The sequence below is a fragment of the Anas acuta genome, chromosome 2 (genome assembly GCF_963932015.1).
Source record: "Anas acuta chromosome 2, bAnaAcu1.1, whole genome shotgun sequence".
In the NCBI taxonomy this organism is placed as follows: Eukaryota; Metazoa; Chordata; class Aves; order Anseriformes; family Anatidae; genus Anas; species Anas acuta.
The window spans coordinates 65,385,198-65,411,505 of record NC_088980.1 but is presented as its reverse complement, the minus strand read 5'-3'; the positions used below and the strand labels follow the sequence as shown (position 1 = coordinate 65,411,505).

General features: G+C 40.6%; 1 protein-coding gene across 10 annotated transcripts in view; it reads right to left on the bottom strand.

Annotated features, from left to right (window-relative positions):
* Positions 1-8,978: 8,978 nt before the first annotated feature.
* MYRIP (myosin VIIA and Rab interacting protein) overlaps positions 8,979-26,308 on the bottom strand; it is a 219,818-nt gene continuing 202,488 nt past the window's right edge. For 7 of the 10 annotated variants that reach the window (XM_068670553.1, XM_068670552.1, XM_068670554.1 and 4 more), the window contains 6 exons: positions 19,660-19,854; positions 15,537-15,698; positions 13,724-13,828; positions 13,568-13,628; positions 12,624-12,742; positions 8,979-11,967 (listed from right to left, as the gene is read on the bottom strand). In XM_068670553.1, coding sequence (XP_068526654.1) covers positions 11,935-11,967; positions 12,624-12,742; positions 13,568-13,628; positions 13,724-13,828; positions 15,537-15,698; positions 19,660-19,854 — 675 coding nt within the window. In that variant the 3' untranslated portion in view covers positions 8,979-11,934. The remainder of the gene's footprint in view (positions 11,968-12,623; positions 12,743-13,567; positions 13,629-13,723; positions 13,829-15,536; positions 15,699-19,659; positions 19,855-26,308) is intronic. The other 3 variants (XM_068670557.1, XM_068670558.1, XM_068670559.1) reach the window with 3 other exon arrangements.

Genomic DNA, 26,308 nt, shown 5'->3' with positions numbered 1-26,308 from the left:
CCTAGATGTTCTCTGTGGGCCACCATCAAAAGCCAGATACTGCAGCAGATGAACCTTGGGCCTGAGTGAAAGCAGCTGGGCATATTAGAGCATTTTAAATGCTGGCTCTTCTAATAATGATTTTTCTTTGTATGGCATATTATTTTTCAGGCATCATTTACCAATAAGCATATCATATTTACATGAAGATTTTATTTTACATGGTCATGTAGGCATCAATCAGTAAAAATTATTAGTGCTATTGAAAGTCTCACATCACAATGGTAGCAAGACTAGAAAGAGTAAAAGGGATGAGTTTGCCTTTTACTTCTGTTTTAAGATGATATAATCACTTAGCAAAACAAGAACAGATGCTATACATCCTGAAGAGAAAAAAGTCACTCCAGCAATTGCCCACTAGAGATCAAGAAAGGACACCTACATTTTCTGGTCCAAATAAACATGTAGAGTCATAAGGGAAAAGAGCTACGATGCAAAACAATGAAGGTTTTTACTTACGAAGATAGACCCTCCATGCATGCACATAATTAGCACAATGGAGGCACGGCTATGGACTGGTTCTTGGATGCAGATTGATTTTTTTAAGTAGTGAGTGTTTGCAAGGTTCAAAGGGAACATGCTAAAAGGAGGTTGCTGAAGAAAGAATGTATATTGATTGTGTTAGCTGTAGAAAGACCTCTTGTGCTGTCATGGACTTGAAGTGCTCTTCATATGTTGCTATTGTGATCCTAAGTAGTCTGAGTAAACTCTTGAAAACTTGGATAAGGGAGACACTTCTTTTAGCTGTTACTAAGTAGAATTTGGAGAAAAGAGTATTTCTTAGGCTTCTTTACTGTGTGTATTCATACACAGGGCTGTAGAGAAAACTACTACACATAAGGGAGAAATTTATTTTAACTCCTATATTAGTGATCACCCCCTCCCCTGGATGGTGGTGGTGGGGTCACCTTGATGCCTTGATACTGAGTAAGATCAGGGCAAAACAGAATTTCAGTCATGCTTCCTTGTACAAGTACCTCACAGATTACACTCTCCCCGCCCCACAAATAAATAAAAAATAAAAAAATTACTAATTTCTTTTGGGAGGTGGTTGCAGTGAAAAAGTGTCATTTATACTTTGAGGTTTCCTCAGATGGAGGTGTCTTTGTAGGAAAACTAAATGACAGATCTGCTATTGAACTCCCACTTTGTTCTGTTGGCATTGCAGTATCTCCTACTTGGTCTCAGTTTATGGACTGAGTCATGTCTCAGGGCCAAGTCTTTTAAGCACAGCTTTACAAACTGTTTCTTCAGGTGTTCATTCTCATTAGGAGCTGAGCATGACCCTGAATCTGCAACAGAGCCCGCGGTCTCCAGACAGCCCCATGGCCCTTCACATTTCAGCCTCTCCACAGAGTCGCAACAGAGGAGTGAAATACCTGCCAGGGTGAATGCTGCTCTTCTACAAAACCTCACAGTAAATACAGTCATAGCTGTTAAAGCTGCGGGATCTGTAACAGCGAGAACTAAGAGTACAAATGCAGTATGGCTTGCGATATTAGCCTCATGCTGATGAAACTTTGCCACAACTCTTGTAAGCATGTGCTTGGACACAAAGCTGAGCCTGATGGTGTTTGATCAGTTGCTTGGGTAGATCAGTTGCTTGGGTGCTTTGTTGCTGAGGGGCCTCACGTGCACAGGGGTGAGCTGGCCCCAGCTGCAGGTCAGGATGAGAGCTGAGGACTCACGCAAAAAGGGGAGGTGGGACAGCAGCCAGAGAAGCATGGGCAGGGAGCCAGGTTCTGCCCTGTGCTGAGTGTGGCAGCCAGCACTGTCCCAGCCTGCCTGTGGCCCCCTGCTCTCCGCTCTCATCTTGGTGTGCTGGGGGGCCTCAGCGAGATGTCCTTCCAGGCCCCCGCCTCCCTGTGGTGCCGCCCTCAGCTCTTGCTCCCTGCCCTGATCAATAGCTTTCTAAGGGAGCCTCACTTCTCTTCCCCTCCCTTTTGTGAATTTAATTTTTTCTCACTAGCACTGCTGACGTCCTCCTGGCCCACCTCTTGACTCCCCCCGCCTTCAAGCCCACATCTCTGCACTATAAAAACCATGAGCCCCCAGCAACCACCCTGCTTCTGCTCAGAGCAGCGGCTACCTGAGGAACTGCCTTGGTGCAAACAGGTGAGTGACAGCTAGCTGCTTTGGCACTTGTCCTAGCTCTTTCCTGCTGGATTTCCTTGTTTTAATTTTTATTTTTTGCTTTTGCTTCTCTACATTAATGTACATAGCTGTGCTCTGTGCTCAGTCCCATGCACTTTTCCCCAGTTTTGGCAGTGAAGGAGGCAGTGCCTAGAAAACCTGTGGACAGTTTCGTGCCTCTGCAGGGAGAGCACAGGCTGGAGCCTGCAGCACAGTGGTGATGCGAGCCTGATCCCAGGCCTGGAGTCACCCTAGGTTTGAGCTCTTGTGGAGGTTTCCAACACTGCTTTCAAACCTGAAGACCAGTTGGATTTGCACAGGAAAAGCGTAACACAGTTGCTGGTCTTGAGTAAGATGCTATTTTAGGGTTTAGAGAGTTAATAGCACCTTGTCTTCTGAGGATATCCACTGTAGGTTTAGACCAGATGGACCTGTAGTACAACTCAAGTTCAGGGTGCTTTGAGCCAGTGTGCCCGGAGGGAGGGCCAGGCTGCCTCCCACTGCCTGTGTGGGGCATATCCACAGAAAGTTATGATGCTGACAGGGCCAGAGGTGCTGGAGATACTTGCTGTACTCCAAGGCTGCTGGAAAGCAACATTTCTTTGATATCCTCAGCTGGGAATAGCATGGTCAGAGCTGACAAACAGGACCTAGGTGCAATGGCTTCCTTAATGGCTTAGCTGGAAATACAAATGAGTCGTTTCACTGTAATTTTGCCAGTTACTTAAACAAGCTGTAACCTTCTCTGATGTTGATTGAAGTTACTGGACTGCTGTCACAGTTATTGCTCAGCCAAAGTTTAAAGGCTCTTTCTGAACAGGGACCAAGCAGAACCAGCAAGCTGACTGAGTTGGCAGTGGTGCTAACTTCATGCTGCACTCCACGAACAAAATTGTTCCTGAACCTTTTCATTGTGTCAAGTTTTGTTAAAACTGGTAAATTTTTAAAACTTTTTTGGTGATTATTTGATGGTTGGAAAGGGAGACCAGGCAAAAAGACTACACAAGGTCTTAGTTTTCCAATTTTCCCTTTAGAAGAAAGCTGGTGAGCTGTGGGCTCAGGCAGGTCTGGATCTGAGGAGACCAGAGACCATCTCCCAGCCCTGTTGCTTCTCAGGGGCAATGCAAAGGCCTGTGAGCAGGTAACCAGAGTTTTGTACTTCTCCTTCATGCCTACTGACAGGGTGGAGCTGGAGTTGGAGATGCTCAGCATCATTTGGGGTCAAGTTTGTGGCAGCATCTGTGCCTATGTTTCTCCCCATACAAGCAGGGGTAGAACAATTAGGAAGAGGAAAAATAGGGAGGATAAGAGGTACCGAGTCCCCCGATTATGGCATGACATGTTACTTAGTGAAGAGCAGTGAGCACCATGTGCTTCACTGAAACCCCAGCCAGGTCAAGGAGCTGAACAAAAAGTTTGATAAACAACAGCACTCTAGTAAGTGGCCTGAATGGCTGATTTAGGTACAGGACCCCCTGACGGAGACTGAGACACAGCATTGCTTAGGAAATTTTTGTCTTTTATTACCAGTGAGCTCAACATCAGGTCTTCCATTCAATCACTCAGTTCCCAGAAAAGCTAGACACAAAACCATACAGCAAGTAATCTGGAAATCCTGTCTACAGCCATCTAAGGACACAGGAGAAATTCCTCAAAAATCTTAATTTTGTCTCACTGAGTTTAAAGCATTGCTAAACATGGAGCAACAAGAGAAAACTGAAACTGAAGCCAGAATGCATCCCATGTGGTTTTACATGCTAAGATCATTTAGTTCTGATTGCCTTGAGATATTAAATAAAAAAAATAAATAATTTACAGTTCAGTTAAAATTACTGGTTGAAATCACTTTCCACCTAGCTGCCTTCTAAGTAACTGCCAGTGTGGGGAAGGAAAAAAAACAACACAACCAACCAACCAACCAAAAAAAACCCACCTTCACTGAATACTAGGGCTTAAAGAGCTTTTAGACTGCATTTTAATGAAAGATATAGACAGATTTTTCATGTGCTCTTTAGTTGCTATTGCTGTGTTCTTGGGAGCATCTTCCATCAAAAGATTCTCATTCCTGCTATGCCCACACTGAAAGCGAGCTAAAATTTTAGCATTACAATGTCAGGCAACAACGGGGGAAAAATCCCGCCCTTACACAGCATGCAGCTTCTGTGTGGGTATAGTCAAAAGTACTTCCTGTAGCTCTTTGCCTGTATATCTACTCTTAAGCTAATACTTAAGCAAGCAGGGCTTCTACTGACTTCTGTATGCAGAGGCTCCAGACTGTAAAATATGGCCAGATTTTGCACATTACAAGGTAGACTCCTAGCATTACAGCTGGGATGTAGCTTGCCCAAAATGTCACATAGACAGGATGTGGTGATAACCAGAGCCCAGGATCCTTTACTTCCTGGATGCTGTTTGCTTGACTAGGCACAGTCCTCTCTTGGGGATTTCTCATCTGGTTGTATCTGGATGCATTAAGAGGACTGGGACATCTAACAGTGGAAATCATAACTGGAAATCATACTTTTGCATGCTGTCTGTGAAAGGATGAGCTGACAGGAGAGAAACATTCATTTTCAGTAAATCTTTCTAATGCACTTAGTTTTAAAGAGATTGTGTAAATAGCAAATGTTAAATGTATTTCCAACTGTGGAAAGGATGATAAGAGATAATGGCTAAAACACACTCTGATGGCCAATGCCCATGGCTGTACGGAGGGGCACACAGAAAGTCAGCAAACAGCAAGCTCAGGGCCAGGATTCAAGTGCCATGTAAAGCTGTGCCATAGATTTTTATGGATGATGGGGGAAAAGCTCAAGTTGCAAAACTTACCTCAATAGATGTTTCACTGTACAGTCTTTGCCTTTAAACAGAAATACCCAGGACATTCCCAGTGTCTGGGTTTCAGAGGACTTAAGTCATGAAATGGCTCTGATAGGAACACACTGTTAAAATTAACACCTTCCTTCACCTTGAGGGCTTTAACTCATTTGTGTTCCCTATGCCCATTTTTCTCTTCACAGCCTTCCTACCACCACTCCACCATGTGGCATCTGATCTTGTGGACACCACGCACCCAGTGGTCACCAAAGCACTTAAAGTTGGTCACTGTCTACATGCTGGTGCTCTTGGTATCTCTCAGCTTTGCTTCAGGACACAGCAGGCCATTTAAACATCAGATAGACAACAGAAGTAAGTATGAGTCTCACCTGACGTAATGTGATGGACCCCTATATGATGACCTCGTGGCCTCTGGTGCATCAAGGGATCAGGGTCACACTGTCAGGCAAAGATCAGCAGCAAATCCACGTGGGTGTTTCCATGATAATGGATGGATAAAGGGTGGTGTGGAATCCTGTTCTTCAATTTACATTAACTTAATCTCTGCCTCATGACGCTTAATTTGCCAAGGAAAATACTGCAATTTTTTATAAATACCAGAGGAGACACCAATTTACAAAAGACTGACAAAGAAAATGCAAAGCAGTACACATAGACTATTTAAGCATCTAATTTTCAGCTATGTTCTGCAGATCTGTGGCAGGTCATGGCTACTTCTAAGAAGTAACAAAGCAGCATGTGCCATTAGCTTAAATTTGCTTTACAGGGATCTTCATGGCTGTCTGGAATTACAAGTTGTCTGAAAGTCAAAATACAAGTGGTTGAAGCATACTCATTGAGATATACTGTGAAGAACGGCACTTGCCCAGATGAAGGATAATTTTGTATGTCCTAAGGAAATGTTAACACACAATACAAAATATTTTTGAGAGAATCTGGATCATGATATCTCACCTTCCCTCCAAGGTGCAATGGGTGATGATTGAACATGGAGTGGGAGAGAGTTGGGTGTGGGGAGTAAGGCACGTGGGTTCTCAGTGGCACATCTTTCCCCTTTCAAAGACAATTAGAGATGTGGGGAGCCTTGGTTTAGGTACTTGAGTGAAAAATATGAAATGGCTTAGGTTTTGGTGAGCAGTGGGATGTTAAACACTGTGCTGAAACACTTACAGGGTGTATGGAGAAATTTACAACTGAAGTGGATTTTTTGTTTTGTTTTGTTTTCTGTGTTAAAGCAGAGATACGCCCAGGTGAAAATACTGCTGCCTTGCTTGAGACTTTCATGTGACTTGGATACTGTATGATGCGCTTAAATTGAGATCTATTTCCTATTCCTGACACCCCATTGGCTTTGGAATGATTTGGCTTTCCTTGGGGAAGCTTCACCTTTGCATATTTTTCCTGCCACTATATCTTAGTCTTCTAATACAGCTATACCCTTTCCACACCTGCTGTAGAATTACACCAGGCTGTAAAATAAACCAAGTATGAGTATATTTCATATGCATTAAAAGGAAAAAAAAGTCATCCATGAAAACAATTGAAGGAGAATTAGGTTTGTATGTGTACCTCTAGCACAGGAACCCTCCTTGCAATCCAATGGAGTTGTTAGTCTTTAGAGATGGTACACAGAGCAGAAATGGATGCTGCAAAGTAGGACCTTCAGGATTTTGGGCACCTTAGAGGGGACAGTTTAAAAGTGGCAGACCAGGGAACTGCTGTGGTGTTCCTGGATGTAGGCTGCTTTGTAACCTCTTCCAGAATTGCAAGTTATGCAGACCAGACAGATGAAAATTATTTTTGCATCTGAATGCTCTTTCTTTAGGTTCAACATTTGGCAAGTGACCCTCACAGGCACCAGAAAGTTGTGTCTGACTGCAGCCTTTCCCCTTGGCTTTTCTCCTGGGCTACTAATAAACTGTTTAACACCCTTGAGGTGTTCAGGAAGTGCTGCCTTTACATACAGTAGTAGATGCTTCACCCAGTGCTTTGAATTCCAGGTCCCCAGATTGATCCTTTTTGGTATGTGGGTCGTGGCGTTCGCCCCATCGGTCGGTTTGGGAAGAGGCAGCTGAGAAGCAGCCGTGGCAGCTTGAGGCCCATGAACAGGCACCTGGATTTCATCTTGAACACCATGTGGGAACAAAAAGTGTTGGATGCAGAGGACAGTGACTGGTGATGTCTGTGTCCTGAGGTGGTGACCTAACTTCTGCTGTCTGAATTGCCCCTCCCCTGCACATCAGACCTCTACTTCTGCTTTTGTCTAGCAATCCCATACTTCTCCTCTTTCTGCTTCTTGTGCAAGTTCCTTCAAAAAGAAACACATTTGGGGTGCAGGTAAAAGAAAATGTGTTGACGCTAGCACTGAATGCAAACATAGCTTTTAAAAGGGCTTCTTCCCTCTTACATCCTCACCAGTCCCTTTCCTGAGCTGTAAAGATGCTAAGCACTGTAACATTAGGTTTAACCAAAAAACAAACAGCTTCTGTGCTGGGATTTAAACTCTGCAGTGTTAAACATATCATGAAACCTTCCTGTCACATTTCACAGTCAATGGCTATTGGTATGTAAAAATAAAAAACAATAGTTGGAAGAAAGAAAAAAGACTCTCACTAATTTTTAATGTACCTTCATTAATGGCATGAAAAGCTGGTCCTCTGTATGTACACGTTATAGAGATTGTTAACATCCACTTCCAGGAATGCATCCCTAAGCAACCCATTGGCCTTTTATGATTCTTCCCATGCTTCTGGAGAGATACGTTAATGAATAAAAAGGAGCTTCTGTCAGAGATAAGTATTTTCACCCTGCTGAATGTCAGAAAATGAGGAAAAAATTGGCTAATTAAACTCTTCAGAGTCATTTTGTGCTTACTGCATGTAATCGTGTATCATTATCCAAAACGGTTAAGGGCCTAAACTATCTGATACCCTTTAAAACAACGTTGCTGTTTTTAAGTACACTATCTGATCAAGCTGAAGCCATTCTTTGAGGATCACAAGCAATGTACAAACTACCACATTAGTCCACATCAATAAGCCTTGGGTTGTGGCTTAACTGTCATATTTGCCACAGTAATTAACTTTGTTATACTCATTTTATAAGAAGTGTTATTTGCAATATGTTTAGTTTTGACTGATTACTACTACCAGCAAGAATATTCAAATGCAGTTTAATCTATGGCTTATATCCAAAAAGATAGCTTACATTTTAGCTAATGAATGATGGTTAAATCCAGGCCATGAATCATAATGCAAATTAGAATGAACTTGCATTTCTAGTTGTGCTTTGCTACAACTACTACTAAAATTTGCTAGTGGTTGAATTAATTATAACAGATAATTCAACCCCTTTTTTTTCTGTTTGTGAGTGGTCTGTCAACAAGGAGTGGATTTTTATATAATAAGGTAGTTATTACTATTTATAATACAACATATCTGCTTACCCAAAGTGTTACTTACTTAAAAAACATTAGTTTAAATGAACACCCTCATGGTGTAGAAACTAAGCTGATAAAAATATATACATTATCACTTGTCTTATGAGGCTCTGAAAATACCAGACTAAGATTATTGGCAGGGCTGTTGCTCAGTTTATCCTTTGGTAGCAATCCCAGTGAGTTACAGAATTTCTGCTTGCTTGAGATTGTATTTCACCCCACAGGCATGACGGTCTGGAGAAGACACCATCAAATATTCTTAGCAGGATCCCTCTTGCCCCAACCCAGTCAAAAACAACCTGAACCAAGTGTGTTAATGCATATTCCTCCTCTCAACTGAACCAGGTGCCTCTGGATTTGCCCATCTCCCATGTTTAACAGAGAATGGGTGGTTTGTGATGTGGCACTACCTGAAGAGCTGTGTGCAGCAGCATAGTCAGCATGTTTCTTGACCAAAAAGGCACATAAATCCATACCACAGAGGAGAATGTCTGTGTTTTCTTTATGAATTAAGTCCTTGAAAAAGGCATTCTTTTCATAAATTGCTTTTACTCTTTTATAATTTTCTTGACAATAATTCTTGGTGAGTATGCTGATAACAACAACAAGGCAAACTTAATATTCACTCAGACTTAATCAAATAGATCATATAGTCTTCATTTTACCCATTAAAATATTTTCATTTATAAAAATTAATCTAAATATAAATATTAACACTAAAGATTGAAATCACTTGATGACAAAATAATTCTTCGTGTGCTATATGTTTTTATGATTTTTTAAACAGTAAATTATATCTTTGCACATATTTGGCACAATAAACGTTTGTAAAAATTCAAATGCCTTATAGCAGGTAGGATTTTTTTCTTTTTTCTGTTTTCTTTTTGCAATGCCTACACAGTACACATTTTTCTGTCAAAGAAGACTGAATATTTTAACATTGTAACATGATAATAGTTGCTTTTCATGCCTCTTAAGGAAAACAACCTATTCCAAACTTTGTTGGCTTATTTAAATCACACTAACAAAACAAAAGCCAAAGAGTTATTCTATTAAAATTAGTAATTTCTGCATTGATATTACATACACAACATTAGTTATTATTATTAGATGAATATGTAGACCAACCACCATTAATGACATAACACGCATACCTGCATAAACCAGAACCTGGGAATGTATTGTGTACATATACAAGAACAGTCAAGGGAGGAGGAGGAGACTGAATAAAAGAAAATTCTTAAGCATCCTACTCTGTTTAATCTCCTTTACTGGGTTGCATAAATAAATAAAATCTATCATATATATATATATATATATATATTTATATATTAAACAAAGCGGGCCAAATTCTGCCCTCACATCTGTACAAACCAGTTCCAGAGAACTAGTATTGTGTGAGAGTAAGAGAAGGCATAATTTCACCCAGAATAAACATATCGAGTCAGACCTTCGGCAGATGGAAATTCATCAAAGAGATAGAGCGAGACTTGTGTCTTCTAGCTGAGAAGATGGCTGTATATTTTCTGACAGTTCCTTACATACAGCTGGACATCAGCATGCTGACAAACTTGGCTTCAAATGTAGGTGACAGATTTGTAACTGGAACTGTTTTCTCAACCATACCATCCTGCTATCCTTTACCAACCCCACCTGACCCCCAAGCCCCAGTGTAGTCAGGAGATTTGCCGAGTTTTGCTCATACTTGCCCAAGCACTAGCATGTCATGTCCCAGGGTCGCAGGGGACCATGTTCCTGCCTGCTGTCAAGTAATGTGGGTGCTCTGCTAGCTGGGAACCTGGGGAAAGAAGCAGCTCTCCTCCGCTGGTACCTGCTGCTCTCAAGAAAGCTCATTGCCAGCTCTGAAAATCAGATTACTGTCTTCTGAGGGGACTGAAAATTTGGAACAAACTGAGACCAGTCTCATTTTTTTTTTCAGTGTTTCATGTCTTGAGCTCTCTGTATGCTTTAACAGCAATTAAAAAAAAAAAAAAAAAAAAGCCATGAAGTCAGCCAGGTGCAATCTCAGAGCCCCCTATCTAGTACCAGCAAAAGATAAAACATCTCACAGAATGGAGTTGTTCTCTGGCCCAAGACTCCTTAGTGCTGACGGGGAACTTACCAGCTCATGCCCTCCTTCACAGCATGATTTCACATCAGTCCAGAATGCATTTGGGTACTTGCACTGCGTTTGATGTAGAATATCAAAATCACCTCCTCAAACTACCTCCTTTGTATTTCCCAGAGCAAAAGGTACCACAAATTGGCAAGGCCCTCCCCCAGAAGGGTCAGAGGAACACTCTGTAAACGGCATCTTCGTTCCTGGGCCTTCCAGGGTTTGGCTCCCCTTTTGAGGGTCTCCAGAAATGAAAGAAGAAATTTCACTGTTCACAATCTGATTCAGAGTGGTCCAATGACAGTGGGGTGCACATGGCACCAGTGACAAGCCCCAGCTACTCTACGATGGCTACAGACTAGTAAAGGAAAAGACTTCTGCGCTACATTTGTCCCCTTCTCAGAAAAGGAAGCAACCAAAGGGAATCTCTTATAGTTTGCAGCCACCCTGCAGCCATCAGCCAGTCAGCAGAGATCTCATCCACAATGCTTTTACTTTCTTTTTCCAATAAAGATTTGGTCAGAATTTATTCTCAACTACAGCATGGTTAGATGCCATCAAGGGGACAATGATACCAAGAAGAATGAGACAAAGGTGTCACAACAGTGTTCAGATGCATCCAGATGCTGGGATTGTAACTCAACAGACATCTGGTCCACATGTGCTGCTTACAAACAATTCATGGCTCAGCATGACATCCACATTCCCCCCTGCCACCACCTGTAAAATACCTAGCTCTGGAGCTAGAACATTAACTCTGCCAAATTATTTTCAGGGAACAGAGAAGTCTTTGCATATCACATCTCCTCCTACCAACCTTGTCAAAACTTCCACCGGCTCCTGGAGAGCAGAGCTAGGTACACAGATTCTCCACTCCTACCAAGTAGCTGAAAAGCAGCACACACTGCACAGAGTTGTTCTTATTGCTCGACAAGACAGATGCCTACATGAACATTAAGAGGCCAGAAAATGTGGATCACAGGTCTGCTTTGTTCATTCTTTTTGAATGAAATATTGGCCTATAATTATGATTGAGAGTACAAAAACATACTGCAATTTAAAGATGACATACTTTAGTACAATCAATGGGGAGAAAAAGTGCATCTTAAAATGTGGAGCCTTGCTTTTGAAACTCAGCATCCTTTCTAGAGTCTTGTGAGAACTTTAAGGCAGAGTTTCCTTTAGCAGACCACAATGCTGAAGACTTGGACAGCTTTCTCAGTGAGGTATCCGAACGAAGCCCTATAACTGAGGCATTGTGGGTTCTTGAGGGTCCATTTTCAGCTGGACTGACACAATGGCTGTTAAGTAAAGGCACTCTAGTGTACAGCCTTAGGCAGTGTGTTATTGGCAGTAGAGAAGTGTAAGTTTAGTACATCACAGCAGATCCTATAGCAGGTTCCTAAAACAGAGAGGGACAGGAAAGAAAGAAACATGAGTGAAACACAAAACAAGGTTGCTGAAGGGAGCCAGATCCTTCCCTTTCTCACCTCCCTGCATGTTTTACACATATCTAGTGGTAGACCACTTAGTCATCTTTTCTTCTTATGTGTCTACATCTGCTCTAGAAGAAGTGATTGACAGCTGTACAGTGAAACCTACTTGTTCAAATCCTTCTGGGTCAACGTGTAGCCTGTCTCCTCCTGAAATTTCACTTATGCTAGCTTTAAACTTTTCTCAACAATCACTAAGATTCGAGGTGAATCTCACCTGCAGAATTATGCTGTGAAATTGGTACTGGGAGGGTCTGAACTGCAGGTCCACTCATTTATTTCTTAGTTTTAAATAAGGATAGCACATGCCTGTAGACCTGGCAGCTGTGATACATTACTACAGGCTAACATTCTGGAACACACAGATGCTACATGCTGCTATAGTCAGCTTCCAGGACACGGGATGCATTTGTTCAGAGTTACCTCAACAGTCTCTATTCTTTTTCCTCCACCTACTAAGAGAAATTTTGTGAAGATGCTGAAACATATCTGCATACGCTGATACCTCTATATTTCTACTTACTGCTTTTAACAGCATTTTTGAAAACATTTATTACGATTTTACCATTAAGTCCTTGGCAGTGCTTTTCCTCTCTTTAGCCCTTTGCGTTAGAGATCCTTGAAGCATGAGGTTTCTATTAAATGTTCTGACAGTGGTAATTGGAGAACCATCTTTTTTTTCACCTGCAAAAAATACAAAAATTGAGATTTTTCACCTAACAGATTGAAGCGAATGTAATAATAATCTTGAAAAGTCACAGCTTCTGGAGAGAAAAAACTTCCCCTCAGACATGTAAGACAAGCTCATTTTAAGTTACATGAAAAACAGCAGGCTGTGCACCTCAAAGTTTACTAAAGTTTGAGGTCGTGTCAATCTTTAGAATTACACAAGAGTAAAACAAGTTGAAGCAGGCCCCAGAATTGTCACAGATAATGCACTGAAGGTTTAGAAAAGAAAAAAGAAAAAAGAAAAAGAAAAAGAAAATGAAAAGGAAAACTGTATTAAAAAAAAAAAAAAACAAAACACACACACACACAAAAACAACTCACAGCCATACCCTAACATACCAGCAACATTACTGAGCCAGATAACATGGACTGAGTTCAGTAGGCATAGTCTTTAAGAAAGCGGCTGTGGGCTGTGGAGAGTGGCAAGTGGCTAGTCGTAGTTAGCACTGTGACTGCTTGGCCCTTGCAGCCTAAACCTGGCCACACCTCAGCAGTGGCCTAACTTTTACAGGACAAGCATTTAGCAGTCCTCATTTGCTTTTCCCAACCTTCTGTTCTTTTTCTGTTAATTTGCCACTGTCACATTTTCCACTAAAATAGGAAGTGGTGATGTTTTATGTGCCAAATGTATGTTTTGTTTTTGCAAATGCAATGGGAAATGAGGAAGCTAGACACATCTGTTCATTTTATAACTTCATCATTCCCCTACTCTGTTGAACTGTACATTGCATTGAAACTTATGAAGAGCGACTATAAATTTATCACATGTAACAAGTGCACCTTTTATTGGTGGAGCCGGAAGTTTCCTCCTCTGCTGTCTTGATGTGTCTATTGTATGCATCTGTAAACAACACATATGCATTACTCAACTCCATTACAGAAAAAGAGGTAAGATTTCCCCAATGTATTTTTGAATACTACATAATGTTCTGGCACCTGATTTGTTTGCTTTTGATCCCGTTTCCTTGTCAGGCGAACACATGGAGCCACATTCAAGCCTGCAACAGTGAGAGCTGATATTCTGCTCTCAATATCTGAAATCTTCAAAGAAAATAAGAGACAGAGACAGACAGATGGGGAGGGGGAAAAAGAAGTTTTAAAATTACTATGGATGCCACTACTAAAACATATCCTTCCCCCCACTCAAATCTTCTTTAATTAAAAAAATATAAACAGATAGCTGTTTCCTTCATCAATTCTGACACTTTGCTCTCCTTCGCTCTCTATTCTTTAGTCCTAATGTCAAAGAGGGGTTAATTTGTTAGTAAAGATGAAGTACAAGAACATTCCAACCTACCATATGACTCCAATGAAGAGGCATTTTGTTCCTTGTGAGGAAACAAAGAAAGCAGAGAAACCCCTGCCTGCCATCTCCCAGTAACTACTAGCTATGTAATTCCATGTTCATTCAAGCATGTGTTTTTCAAAGGCTGTATTTAAGCAATTACTTTGTGGAACACATTTCCTAATTCAAAATTAATTTCATGCACGCACAAGGTATATCCTCTGTCTCAAAATCCAAATGTTTGATCTTGAATATTTGTTATAATTTGAATGTACATGTACGTCAAACAAACACAGACATGCAAGTACACACTGTGTAAAAACACTCAAAGAAAAACAAGTTGCTAGGTAAAACAAAAGGCCAAGGAAACAAACAGCTGGGGAGAAGCTATACTGAGGCAGAGACTAGCAGATAGAAGTGTCACCAAAAGGGAAAGAAGTGTCAGAGAAGTCAGACTTCAGCTGCACATATAATCAGACTCCTGATTCACGACGACACCTGAAGCTGGTCACGCTGCAGATGTATCAGTTGCATGTTACCTTCTTTGTCACCCTACTCTCATAGGTCAGGTCTCTCCCCTCCTCATTTCTCATCTCCATTAATATATGTAACATAAATTAGTAACCAAGGCCAACAAGATGCCGCTGCCAGGTTGCCATCTATTTCATCAATGCACTTCTGACATCAGGAAGGTGTCAGACTTTCAGATCTTTGCTCAATCCTAGTTTGAATATGCTGTCACTGAAAAAAATAAACAGGTACATCCCTGTTAATGCCTGGCATAGGCATGTCAGAGTGCATCATGTGGTACAGACTGGTCAGTAAGCCACTGCTGCTAGCCATATGTGGAGGTCATTATTCCCTTGCAGTCTGACAGCCTTACATCATCCAGCTTTCTGCACCAGGTCATGAAGTTCTGTTCAGAGCCCCAGACTTTCTGGAGCCTACTAGGGAGAAACTAGACCACTGCACACATGAGCAATTGTCTTTTGGCTGGGATGTGTACTGCTCAGCAGCTAAATCCAAGGCAGACTTGCAAGTTCTGGGTTCTGCCTTTGGTCTTTTTTGGTAGATTGGTACTGACACTGGCTTCTTTTGCCTCTACAGTCTGCTGAGTAGAAGAACTACCTAAGACCATATCTGCAGTCAGACAACAGGCATGCACACGACAGAGCACACCATGCAAGCTGCCTGGGAACAAGGAGCAGGTACAGTATTAGTACTACAGTAACATGCTGTTGTCTGAAAATTAGCTGGGGGAAGAAACAATTGCAGTACATCTGGCTGTACCGAGTGACACATCTCAGTTATACTTTGCTCAGCTCCTGTGATGCAGCTGTGTATCCTTGGATCATGAGTTTGCTGAGATACAAAATAATATTACAACTAAGCGTGCACAGACAAAAGGTAAGCACAAGGGAAGTCAGTGTGAAACTGCAGGTGGGGAGGAGCTGCCGTCCTCACCTGAAGCTCTGCGTGATGAACCTGGGCAGCTGCTGTGGCCACCTGATCCTCCAGCTCGGCCAGCTCTGACTCTGCTGTAATGCTGTTGATTTTGCGTGCTGCGTCCTCCAGGCTGGTCAGCTGCCCCTCCAGCCCATACACCGTGACAGCTGTCAGATACACCTGCAGGGCCCAGGAGGGAGAGCTGTCAGTGATTTCTGTTTTGTGAGCATGGAGGTTTGAGCAGACTGCATTGTCCATGTCACCTCACCACAAAACAGAATTATTCCATATACACCAGAAAATTAAAAAAAAAAAAAAAAAAAAAAAAAGAATGCTGAAAAGTTACCTTTTTTTTTTTTTTTTTTTTTGGTATTCAATTTCATAACATAAATACTGCAATTAAAGACTGTCACACTGTTTGCAAGCACACTCAAGACTCCAGTCAATCAAAAAATCTGTGAGAATAACTGTTCATCAGCATATTGATACAAACTTCTTACACTATACGTGTGCTTATTGTATGCACAATGGAGTTTTCCACTGCACCCTGCACTCACCCAATTATACAGCAGCCCAAATCCTTTACATCTCCTGGCCCTTTGGAGTGAATCTGTGGAGGGTCAATAGGCTTATTTGGGCTGCGTAAGAATAACAGACTCTACTTCTCTGAAATTAAAGAATATCTCAACCCATCTGCAATACCTCTGATCACTGGGGGTGAAGGTTTCATTTCACATTCAGCTACTCAGCAATAATTCATGATAAATTGTGTTTTATGTGTTTCTTTTATTTCACAAAGAAATCTAAGATACAGCTGGATGAAGGTCCCTAGTTTATAGAAAATGCTAATTTTCACACAGAATCACAGAATCATCTAGGTTGGAAGAGACCTCCAAGATCACCGAGTCCACTCTGACCTAACACTAACAAGTCCTCCACTAAACCATATCACTAAGTGCTACATCTAAACGTCTTTTAAAGACCTCCAGGGATGGTGACTCAACCACTTCCCTGGGCAGCCTATTCCAATGCCTAACAACCTTTTCAGTAAAGAAGTTCTTCCTAATATTCAACCTAAACCTCCCCTGGTGCAACTTTAGCCCATTCTCCCTCATCCTATCACCAGGCACGTGGGAGAATAGACCAAACGCCACTTCGTTACAGCCTTCTTTAAGGTACCTGTAGAGAGCAATAAGGTCGCCCCTGAGCCTCCTCTTCTCCAGGCTGAACAACCCCAGATCCTTCAGCCGCTCCTCATAAGACTTGTTCTCAAGACCCGTCACCAGCTTCACTGCCCTTCTCTGGACGTGCTCGAGCACCTCAATGTCCTTCTTGTGAGGGGCCCAATTTCAAATATTATCTTTTGATAACTGTGTTTAAAATTGTGCTACTTATGTGAAAATACTGCACCTTCTGCCTGTTTACAAGATTGTCAAGAGACTGTTTCCATGAAGCTGGTAACAGGACAGTAGAAATAAATCTATATTCTGATTTTCCCCACTGGCAGCATCACTTACTCCAATACCAATAAAGGCTGCAGTGCTACAAAACTACCATGAATATTCTGTGGCAGACTTTATGGGTCAAGGGGCAGGAAAACAGGATCTGAACAAGATCCTTGAGCACATACCTTCACTTCATATGTTTTCCACTCAAGTCATCATATCTGCCCATAATTCCTAGCCCCTGCAATCCACTGGTAACAAGTGTTCAAATAATTTCTGGCCATGCTGTAACTTCATGGATCAAAAGTGGTAGAGAATTACTATTATTTTTATTGTTTTATTGATGTTTAATTGCTTGCAATAGGTTTTTTGTTTGGTTGGTTTTGTGTGTTTGTTTGTTTTTCTTATTTGTATTACTGGTTTCAGGGCATATATATATATATACAAGGTATATACATTTTGTTCCTGTACATGACTTTGCTAAGAAGCAGATTCACTATGTCTTGTATGAACTGCATCTTGTTAGATGACAACGTAACTTCAAGCATGAAATTCTTGAAAAGTGTACCTAGGACAAATAAATCATTTGATTTAACATCTTTGCTGAAGTACTTGGAGACACAGGTAGTTAACATTCTGATTTAAATAGAAATGTTCCTACTTTGTGGGTTTAAATTATTCTTTCCGTTCAAATCAGTGAAGGTTCTTTTTTGATTTCTCTATCATATCTAAGTGTCAGAGAAAGAAGAAAGAAGAGCACTATGATCACAAACCTCTAGGAAGATGAACGAAAGATGCATTTAAATGCTATGCCAAAATTCTCTTCACAATAATTTGGATATTTCACAAGCAAAAATAAATAAATAAATAAAACAGAACAATAAAAAAATGTGGCAAGAGGTGAACAATATTTTTGTAACTTAAGAACCCCCATATTTGTTACATTTTGGTTTAACTTAACATTTTCTGTCTAGATTTAAATAGAAGGTTTTTCTTAAGATTCTCTTTACCTGAACAATCATTGCAGTTCAAGCAGCAATGGTGTACTTGCAGGTCTCCACGAAATTATACCCTTTTGAATTACACCCATTAACAATCAGATTCAGGAGACTTATTTTACCAACATTTAGGCATGCATAGCTTCTACTAACACCCACCAGACCTAGTGCTGGGACAGGTGGCCCCTACATTCTCCCCACTGATGCATGTACAATCAACAAAACACTGAGAACAAGAATGAACGCAGTAAGGTGTCTGTCTACATGTGCACCCAGATCCTCTTTCACAATTTGCTGCAAAGAAGATACACTGCATGCAGGTATGCCCCCATCGGCATTGGGAAAAAATATGGATTCCTGGATTTCTAAAGGTTTTTTAAATTTACACATTGACTGTGGTGATGAAATCATGAAACCATGCAGTTTTGTCATGTACTTCAAATCCTGTGTGGATTTGTGTGGACAAAGATAGTGTGGGGACACAACAAGGCTGATCCAACTGGATGCCTTATGAATTATGCAGGCCACTGAGAGAAGATAAATCAGCTATATGCTGCAAGCAGGGAAACACCACAGAAAGAAATGCTCTGCATCAGTAACCAGTGAGGAATGCTTGGCCCAAATGAACAACTAGGGGTCACAGCACCATAGACGTCAAATAGTCACAAAGACACAAAGGATTGCTGGAGCTTGAGTGCAGAAAAATCGCACATCACACAGTTCTCCACAGAAAAAAAATAAATGTGGTAGAACCTCTCTGAAAATTGCTTTCTTTCTGAGGAATCCAGGCTGTTGTGGGAGTGGGTTTTTGTGAAGGAAACTGGTTTTATCCCCCGAGAGAAGATTCTGTCTTTGAAAATTTTCTAGGGACTAAAGACAAACATGATCTATTTTCTTGAATTGATCAGGATGTTATAATAGGACAGCCTGGATTCTTGTAAGATTTTTAAAAGTTCCTAACAAAGAGAAAAATCACAGAAATGTAATCAGTTCAATGTGGGAAGAGGAGAAAATCGGAAATTACAAGTGTACCAACTCCATTAAGTGGATGCATGAAAATTTACAATGAGTAGTGGCTTCCCTCTCTGATTCAGCATTACACTTTTCCCTGCAGATGACAGGTACTCATGAAAAAGGACAGAAGATTCAGATGTGGCTGAACAGAAATGTTTAACTCAGCTTCTCTAGCCTGCTGTTTTTAATAGCACAGTGGGCAGCTCTGGCTCCCTGGGTACTCATCTCAGTATACTGGGAAAGCATGGGTGGAGGAAGAGGTCCTCCATTTCTTCTCCAGGTGATTTGGAAAATGCTTTCCCTGCCTGCCCTTAAAATAATCAGACTGTGCTGGGACTTGGAGACATGTGGTTTCAGCAAGGCATGGCACACCAGCACAGCCACATGGATTCAGAGGGCTTAAAATAATTTTTAAGGTAGGGGTTCTGAAATAAGTTCTAAAATTCAGCACATACAACGCTTCTCCTCCTTCAAATATTTTAAAGTACACATTAAAACAAAAAAACAAAACCACAGCAAAATATCAAGCAGCTGAGCACCTCTTTGAAATAAGATCTTTTGTTCTCTCTGTGTATTGAATTAATAACATGGGATCCATTCTCAACACACACTGATGATACCTACCTGAGCACTCTCTCTTTTCAATTGTTTCACACACACACATACACGGATTCACATTCTTACGTTTTCTTCCAGTGTAGTGAGCTGCTCATCAAGTCTGATGGGGTCTGTCCCCAGTGGGAATGTCCCTCTTCCCTTGTCCTGAGCATCATCTGGGAAATCACAGGGACTGGTGGATTCTGCAATCAGTTCCTCTGTGGCATTGATGACTTTCAGGACCTCTGTAGATATGTTGCAGAGCGAGACAGCAGAGTACTTCTGTTTTGTTACAAGAGCAAAGAAAACAGCATTAAATTAGCACAGAGAGGTATTATGCAACATGGCTTAGCTTAAAGCTGTCGCTTTAAAAATGCTAACGTATCATACAGTTGGCTAGTTGCTGAGGAATCTACTTTTTCTCCCTCCCTTTTCAACACATGCACACTGATACAGCATACAAAATAACATACACACACAATTATTCCACAACACTAGTTCTACTAGAGGGCTGGTCCAAAACTTATGTCAAAGGAACCTACATATATCCAGCTTTAAAACCCAAGTGAGCTAGATACAGGTATTTTTGCAATAGCTTTTAGACGTTTTTTTTCACCACATTAATCTTTTTGGGGTCCTGCCAAACAGATGTGAAATCACCTGTCTCCATACAGGAGCTATCACATTGCAGCTGTGTACAAGGCAGATAAATCTTCAGACTTTTAGAAGCCCCGTGAGGACAGCAGTTTACATAGAAGATTGCGAGGAATTATATGATGGCCTCAAAAACGAAAGGTTGAGATACAGGCATGTACACGTTTGCATCCCATTTTTTAAAAAAATCAATTAACCAGTATTTAAAAGTATTTATGAAATAACTTACATCAAGTACCAAGGAAGAGCATGCAGTTTTATCCATGTTAAAAAAACAAACAACAACAACAAAAAAAAACACACAAAATACCCCAACAACACAACTGTAAGACTTCTGTTTTTTTAATCAATGTGCAATTTTTAATCAAATTGTGATTTGTTACTACCTATCCCAATTCTGATGATTCTTACAGAGCTTTAGCTTTCAGGACAACCCCTTTGAGGGCAGTAAAATTTTACCTGATGTTCCCTCAAGCATCAATTTCAACATCTGAACTATACAGCTTTGAGATCAAGCCAGAGCCTGTTGAAGTCAATACAAACACTTACAGAATTTACGTGCAACACTTTCAATGTTGCTTTCCCTAAAAGAAAGTGTGGGAAGTTCAGACCAAAATTTAATTAATTCCTCAAACATGCAAATACTTATGCATGTGACTGAGGGATCCACCCATCTGTATATTTTCCCCAAAACAAAATATCTGTAGAATCAAAAATGAGGAAACAGTGTTTGTATTCTACACAGTAAATCATACAGTATGGAAAAGTGTAACTGGTGAAATATGTCTTTAACTACAAATGCACATCACATAAATATATTTATCAATATCCCAGCTGGCTTCCCTAGCATGATATAGGAGAAATAACATTCCATTCCTTCATACAGACTCTACTGGATTTAACTGGAAAACCTCTTGTATTATGTATTTCCTTTAGTTTTCTGTTCATTTTAATGTTAGATAAGACTTTTACTGAAAAACTACTTCTTTAGCAGTGTGTGCTCAGTTGTATATCAGTACATTAAGGCATCTTTAGCACTGTTATTTCTCTGGATTACAAGACATAATTAGATACATGAGATTAAAGAGAATGAGAACAAAGCAAATACAGTATGCTACTGCATACAGATCTTTAGCTTGTTAGGACAGCTAACGCAGATCTGAACAAGGAAGCCTAGGGCTCTCTTAAGGAGAACAAATACTTGAATCCCACAAATAGACTACTGTTTTTTCCATTTATTTTCACAAGTGCCAATTAGGCTAAAAACAGATCAATAATTTTATACGATGGCGGAGGAAATCAATGTTACTTTGTTTTATTCTTTGCTTTTACAAGTGCCTAATTCTTATTCTATTCTATCAGTAGTGAACAAAAAAGGATAAAGGCCAGACACTACATTTTCATCATGTACATTTCCGTCATTATTTTTGTTGATGTATGTTCTCCATTTCAAGAACTGCAGCCCCAGTTCAGTGTTTATTACTTTTAACTTTATTATTATTATTTTTTGTAGCTAATGATGGATTTCCAAGGAAGATTAAATTAAACTACAAAAAGATTTTCTTACAGCAGACTATAAGAATCCATACTGGCATTTATTACAGAATCACAGATTCATCTAGGTTGGAAGAGACCTCCAAGATCACTGAATCCACTCTCTGACCTAACACTAACAAGTCCTCCACTAAACCATATCACTAAGTGCCACATCTAAACGTCTTTTAAAGACCTCCAGGGATGGTGACTCCACCACTTTCCTGGGCAGCCTATTCCAATGCCTCACAATCTTTTCAGTAAAAAAAGTTCTTCCTAATATCCAACCTAAACCTCCCCTGGCCCTACTTTAGCCCATTCTCCCTTGTCTTGTCACCAGGCATGTAGGAGAACAGACCAACCCCCACCTCGCTACAGCCTTCTTTAAGGAATCTATAGAGTGTGATAAGGTTTTCCCTGAGCCTCCTCTTTTCCAGGCTGAACAATTCCAGCTCCCTCAGCTGTTCCTCACAAGACTTGTTCTCCAGACCCCTCGCCAGCTTTGTTGCCTTTCTCTGGACTCACTCAAACACCTCTATATTCTTCTTGCAGCGAGGGGCCCAAAAGAGTGGCCAGCCTTCCTGGACTCTTCTGCCCTTCAGAACCACCTCCCAAGGGACTCTACCAACCAGTGTCCTGAACAGCTCAAAGTCTGCCCTCCGGAAGTCCAATACAGCAGTTTACTGGTCCCCCCTCCTGACTTCGCCAAGAATAGAGAACTCTACCATTTCATGGTCACTCTGCCCAAGACAGCTCCTGACCACCACATCTCCCACCAGCCCTTCCCTGTTTGTGAACAGGTCTAGTGGGGCACCTCCCCTGGTAGGCTTGCTAACTAGCTGAGTCAGGAAACTTCCACTCTCTCCAGAAACCTCCTAGCCTGCTTCTTCTGAGCAGTATTGCATTTCCAGGATATGTCTGTGAAGTTGAAGTCTTCCATGAGGACAAGAGCTGACAATTTTGCAACTTCTGCCAGCTACCTATAGAATTCCTCATCTGTCTCCTCATCCTGGTTTGGCGGTCTATAATAGACCCCCACCAGGGTGCTTGCCTTGTCGGCCTTGCTGCTGATCCTAACCCATTGGGAATCAACCTTATCATTCCCAGTCTCAGTTTTGAGTTCAACAACAACAAAACACTCTAATATTGAGAGCCACACTTCCACACCTTCCATGCTGCCGGTCCCTTCTGAAGAGCCTATAGCCAGTCATTGCAGCACTCCAGTCATGGGAGTGGTCCCACCATGTTTCCATGATGGCAACCAAGTCATAGCCTGCCTGCTGCACGATGGCTTCCAGCTCCTCCTGTTTGTTGCCCACAGTGAGTGCATTAGTGTAGATGCACTTCAGCTGGGCCTTTGCCATCTCCCCCAACCCTGACATTTTTCCCCTGGCACACCTCTAACGAGACTTATTTCATCCTCCTCCCCCTTCCTACCTAGTTTTAGAGACCAATTACTGCTGAACACAGTTATTGTTTTCCTGGTAAAGTGTTCTGCGACAGGAAGCTTTATTAAATCAAGATTTTGAGTAAAATACCCTTCCTTCTTAGTACGTAATGGACAGAGAAAGAAAAGTTCAGCAAGTAAGAAATGTTATTTTTAGCTTTTCTAGATTTCTACTAAGTTCTTAGTGCAGATGCTGCTTGGTTTTTAAGACTGAAGATTAAGATTTGCTTCACATCAAATGTTGTACATGGCAGCTATATAAACGCTCATAAAATGTTTGTCTCTGTGAAAACACCTTGATTCTAGTCTGCAGGCATCTAGACACAGGAGTCAAAGAGTTAAAGCTTTTTTTTACGCTTGTGAAACATCTGCTTTTATAGCATAACAAAGATATGGCACTAAACACTGTAAAAAAATAAAATGGCCAGAAGAAGTGATTTTCCTTAGAGTACATCTGAAGAGTACATCTCACAAAACTGAAGAGTACAAGCAGTATCTTGGAATTATTTAAATTCAAACTTTGTGTAAGTTTTCTACTAAAAGATAGTTGGAAATCAGTTTTACTTTGGGCTGCGTACTTATAGAAGTGAAATGAGATTAAGGACTGCCTGAGGGAGGCAAAGAGTTCAGGCATTTTCAAAATGAAAAAACACACAAACAAAAAAGCTACTCAATTAATGTTTTTGTCTCATACGTTTCTATCTCTTCAGCAAATGTCAAAAGCTGTTCAAACTGCTTATATTCCAAAATGGCCAGTTTGCAAACCTAGTGGGGTAATCTAGAGAAAATTATTTGAGATATGTAAAGGGAAATAGAGAAAGAGAAAAAAAAGTGTTATCCTGGAGTTTTAGTCTTTCACAATCCTCTCCCCTCCCCAGACACCCACGTCAAACTAAGAAGTTAGAAGGTTTTGTGAAAACAACCTAAAATTCACAGACGCGCACACAATATCATGCTGGTAGGTGAACATTTCAAATTGCTATAAAGACCTTTGGCTGTCTAATTTGATTTTGCCTTTGCAAGAAAGGTCACTGTTAACACCTATAAGTGATTCAAAGAGACAGCTGACATGCCATGATTGAGTCTCTCCCATCCATCTCGTCAAGCAATGAACTAATATGAATGGGGGACACAAAAAGCAATCTCTGTTACAAATAGCTATCACAGAAAAAGCACAGCCATTGTTCTTGAAACACTGGGATGCATCCTGATTTCATCTGTGCTACCATGCTGCTCAAATTAAATTGATGCAGTTGATCCAAAATTGAATGTATATACTGATTATGAGAATTTATTTTCTACTGAATTTGAGATTAAGAGTTTAATGGAATGAAGAAAACATATATATGTATATCTAATGATAATTCCTAACCAGGCTTACAAATACATTAGACACAATCAAAATGAGAAGTTCAGGTTCCTGAGTTCTTGTTGGAACAGTTTTAAAAATGATGAAATACTAAAAAAGTATGTGTGTGTGCAAACACATATACATACATGTGTGCCTGTATACATTGAATACAAGAAAAAGCATCTTATAAAACATCTTTACTGTCATTTCTATGTGTGGTTGGACAGATGGAAAGGATTCCTGTTTTGCTTAAGAGAATGTTTCAGTGTTCTAAACTACCTATCACTGACCTTTAGCCACTTTCCCTCTCTGATGCTGTCTCTCTTTTCCCTGATTATGCTGCCAGAATTTATTTGTTTTTTAATTAGGGATGCTACACTGGAAAGTGTTTTTTACAACAGTGTTTGCATTATTGTGCAAAGGATGATGAGCAATGGAAGTAAAGCAGATTTATAATCCTGAAGCAACATAAGTGTCCAAACTGCCAAGAGTAGGTGAACATTAAGTACATGTATGTAACTCAGAAGCCTATGACATCTCCACATCATTTCTTTTGCATGAAGATTATTTACTTTACTGTTCAATAGAGAACAGCTGATATCAACAGTTAGATCCAGAAACCGGGCAAGGGAAGCTTTCCATCACTAACAGCCCTGGCAGTATCGCCCATGTCCTTGGTGACCTCTAGTGCAGTCATTTTCAGCTCCAGTCTCAAACTGTTCTGTCATGCTCTCAGTTGTGTGCCTGTTTCTCAGTCAATAGCCCTCATCCTTGCATGAGGAATTGAGAGGGACTGGGCAGAAGCTCTGCTTTGCCTTTTCATCTTTTCAGAGTAAGTGGACTGAATCCAGACTTGACAAAAAAACAGAACCAAAACACAACCCTGCCTTTCCCCTTCTCCCAGCACCCGTGGGAGTTCATAGTACAGCCTTGAGAAGGCCCTGAAAAGCCCACCAAAAGTCCATCTTCTGTACAGGCAAGCAAGATCTGGGACACTGGTCAAGTCACAGCATGGGACAAACAAAGCCATCAATTCTCGACCATCAACTGCAGTCATCAAGCCTGAACTTCAAAAGATCATTTGACCTAAAAGTATGTCCTAGCTAATCAATACCACAAAGACTGGGAAAGAAAGCTAAAATTTCCTTTGATAATTGATTGAAGAAAAGTGTACTATGAAAAGACATGCTATTACAAAATGACTCACAGGCGTAAGTTTTCTTGCCTTGACTTTGACGTCAATAACTTCATTTATGTGTCCTCATTTAGAAAATGAAAGTTAAATTACCTCACAGCCAAATTACCTTATCAGGTATTATTCTGTCTTTTTGGTTGTGACAGGTAATTCTCAATACTACATTTTAACTAATGAATTCAGTCCACTGTGTTAATATAGTTACAGATTCTAATTTTAATAATTTGCAATGTCTTGTTTATAAAACCAAGGTTCCCATACTTGTGAGGAAGAAAATTATTTTCCAGTGGTTATAATATTATGGTCCAAGTTGGAAATGGAAATATTCAAGTCTTAAAATCTGCACAGGATTCTGTATGAGTATCTACAGGATGATGATGTTGCACAAACGGAAAAATATTTTTTCTTTAAAATCATCTTTGATATTTTTACTAAAGAAAAAAATAAAAGATCTAAAAGGCAATTAAAAAATACAGGACAGAACTTGACTCAAAGATTATGGAAAAAAGAAAAGACTGAGGGGGTTATGCGTTTTGCTGAATTAAGCATCAACCTT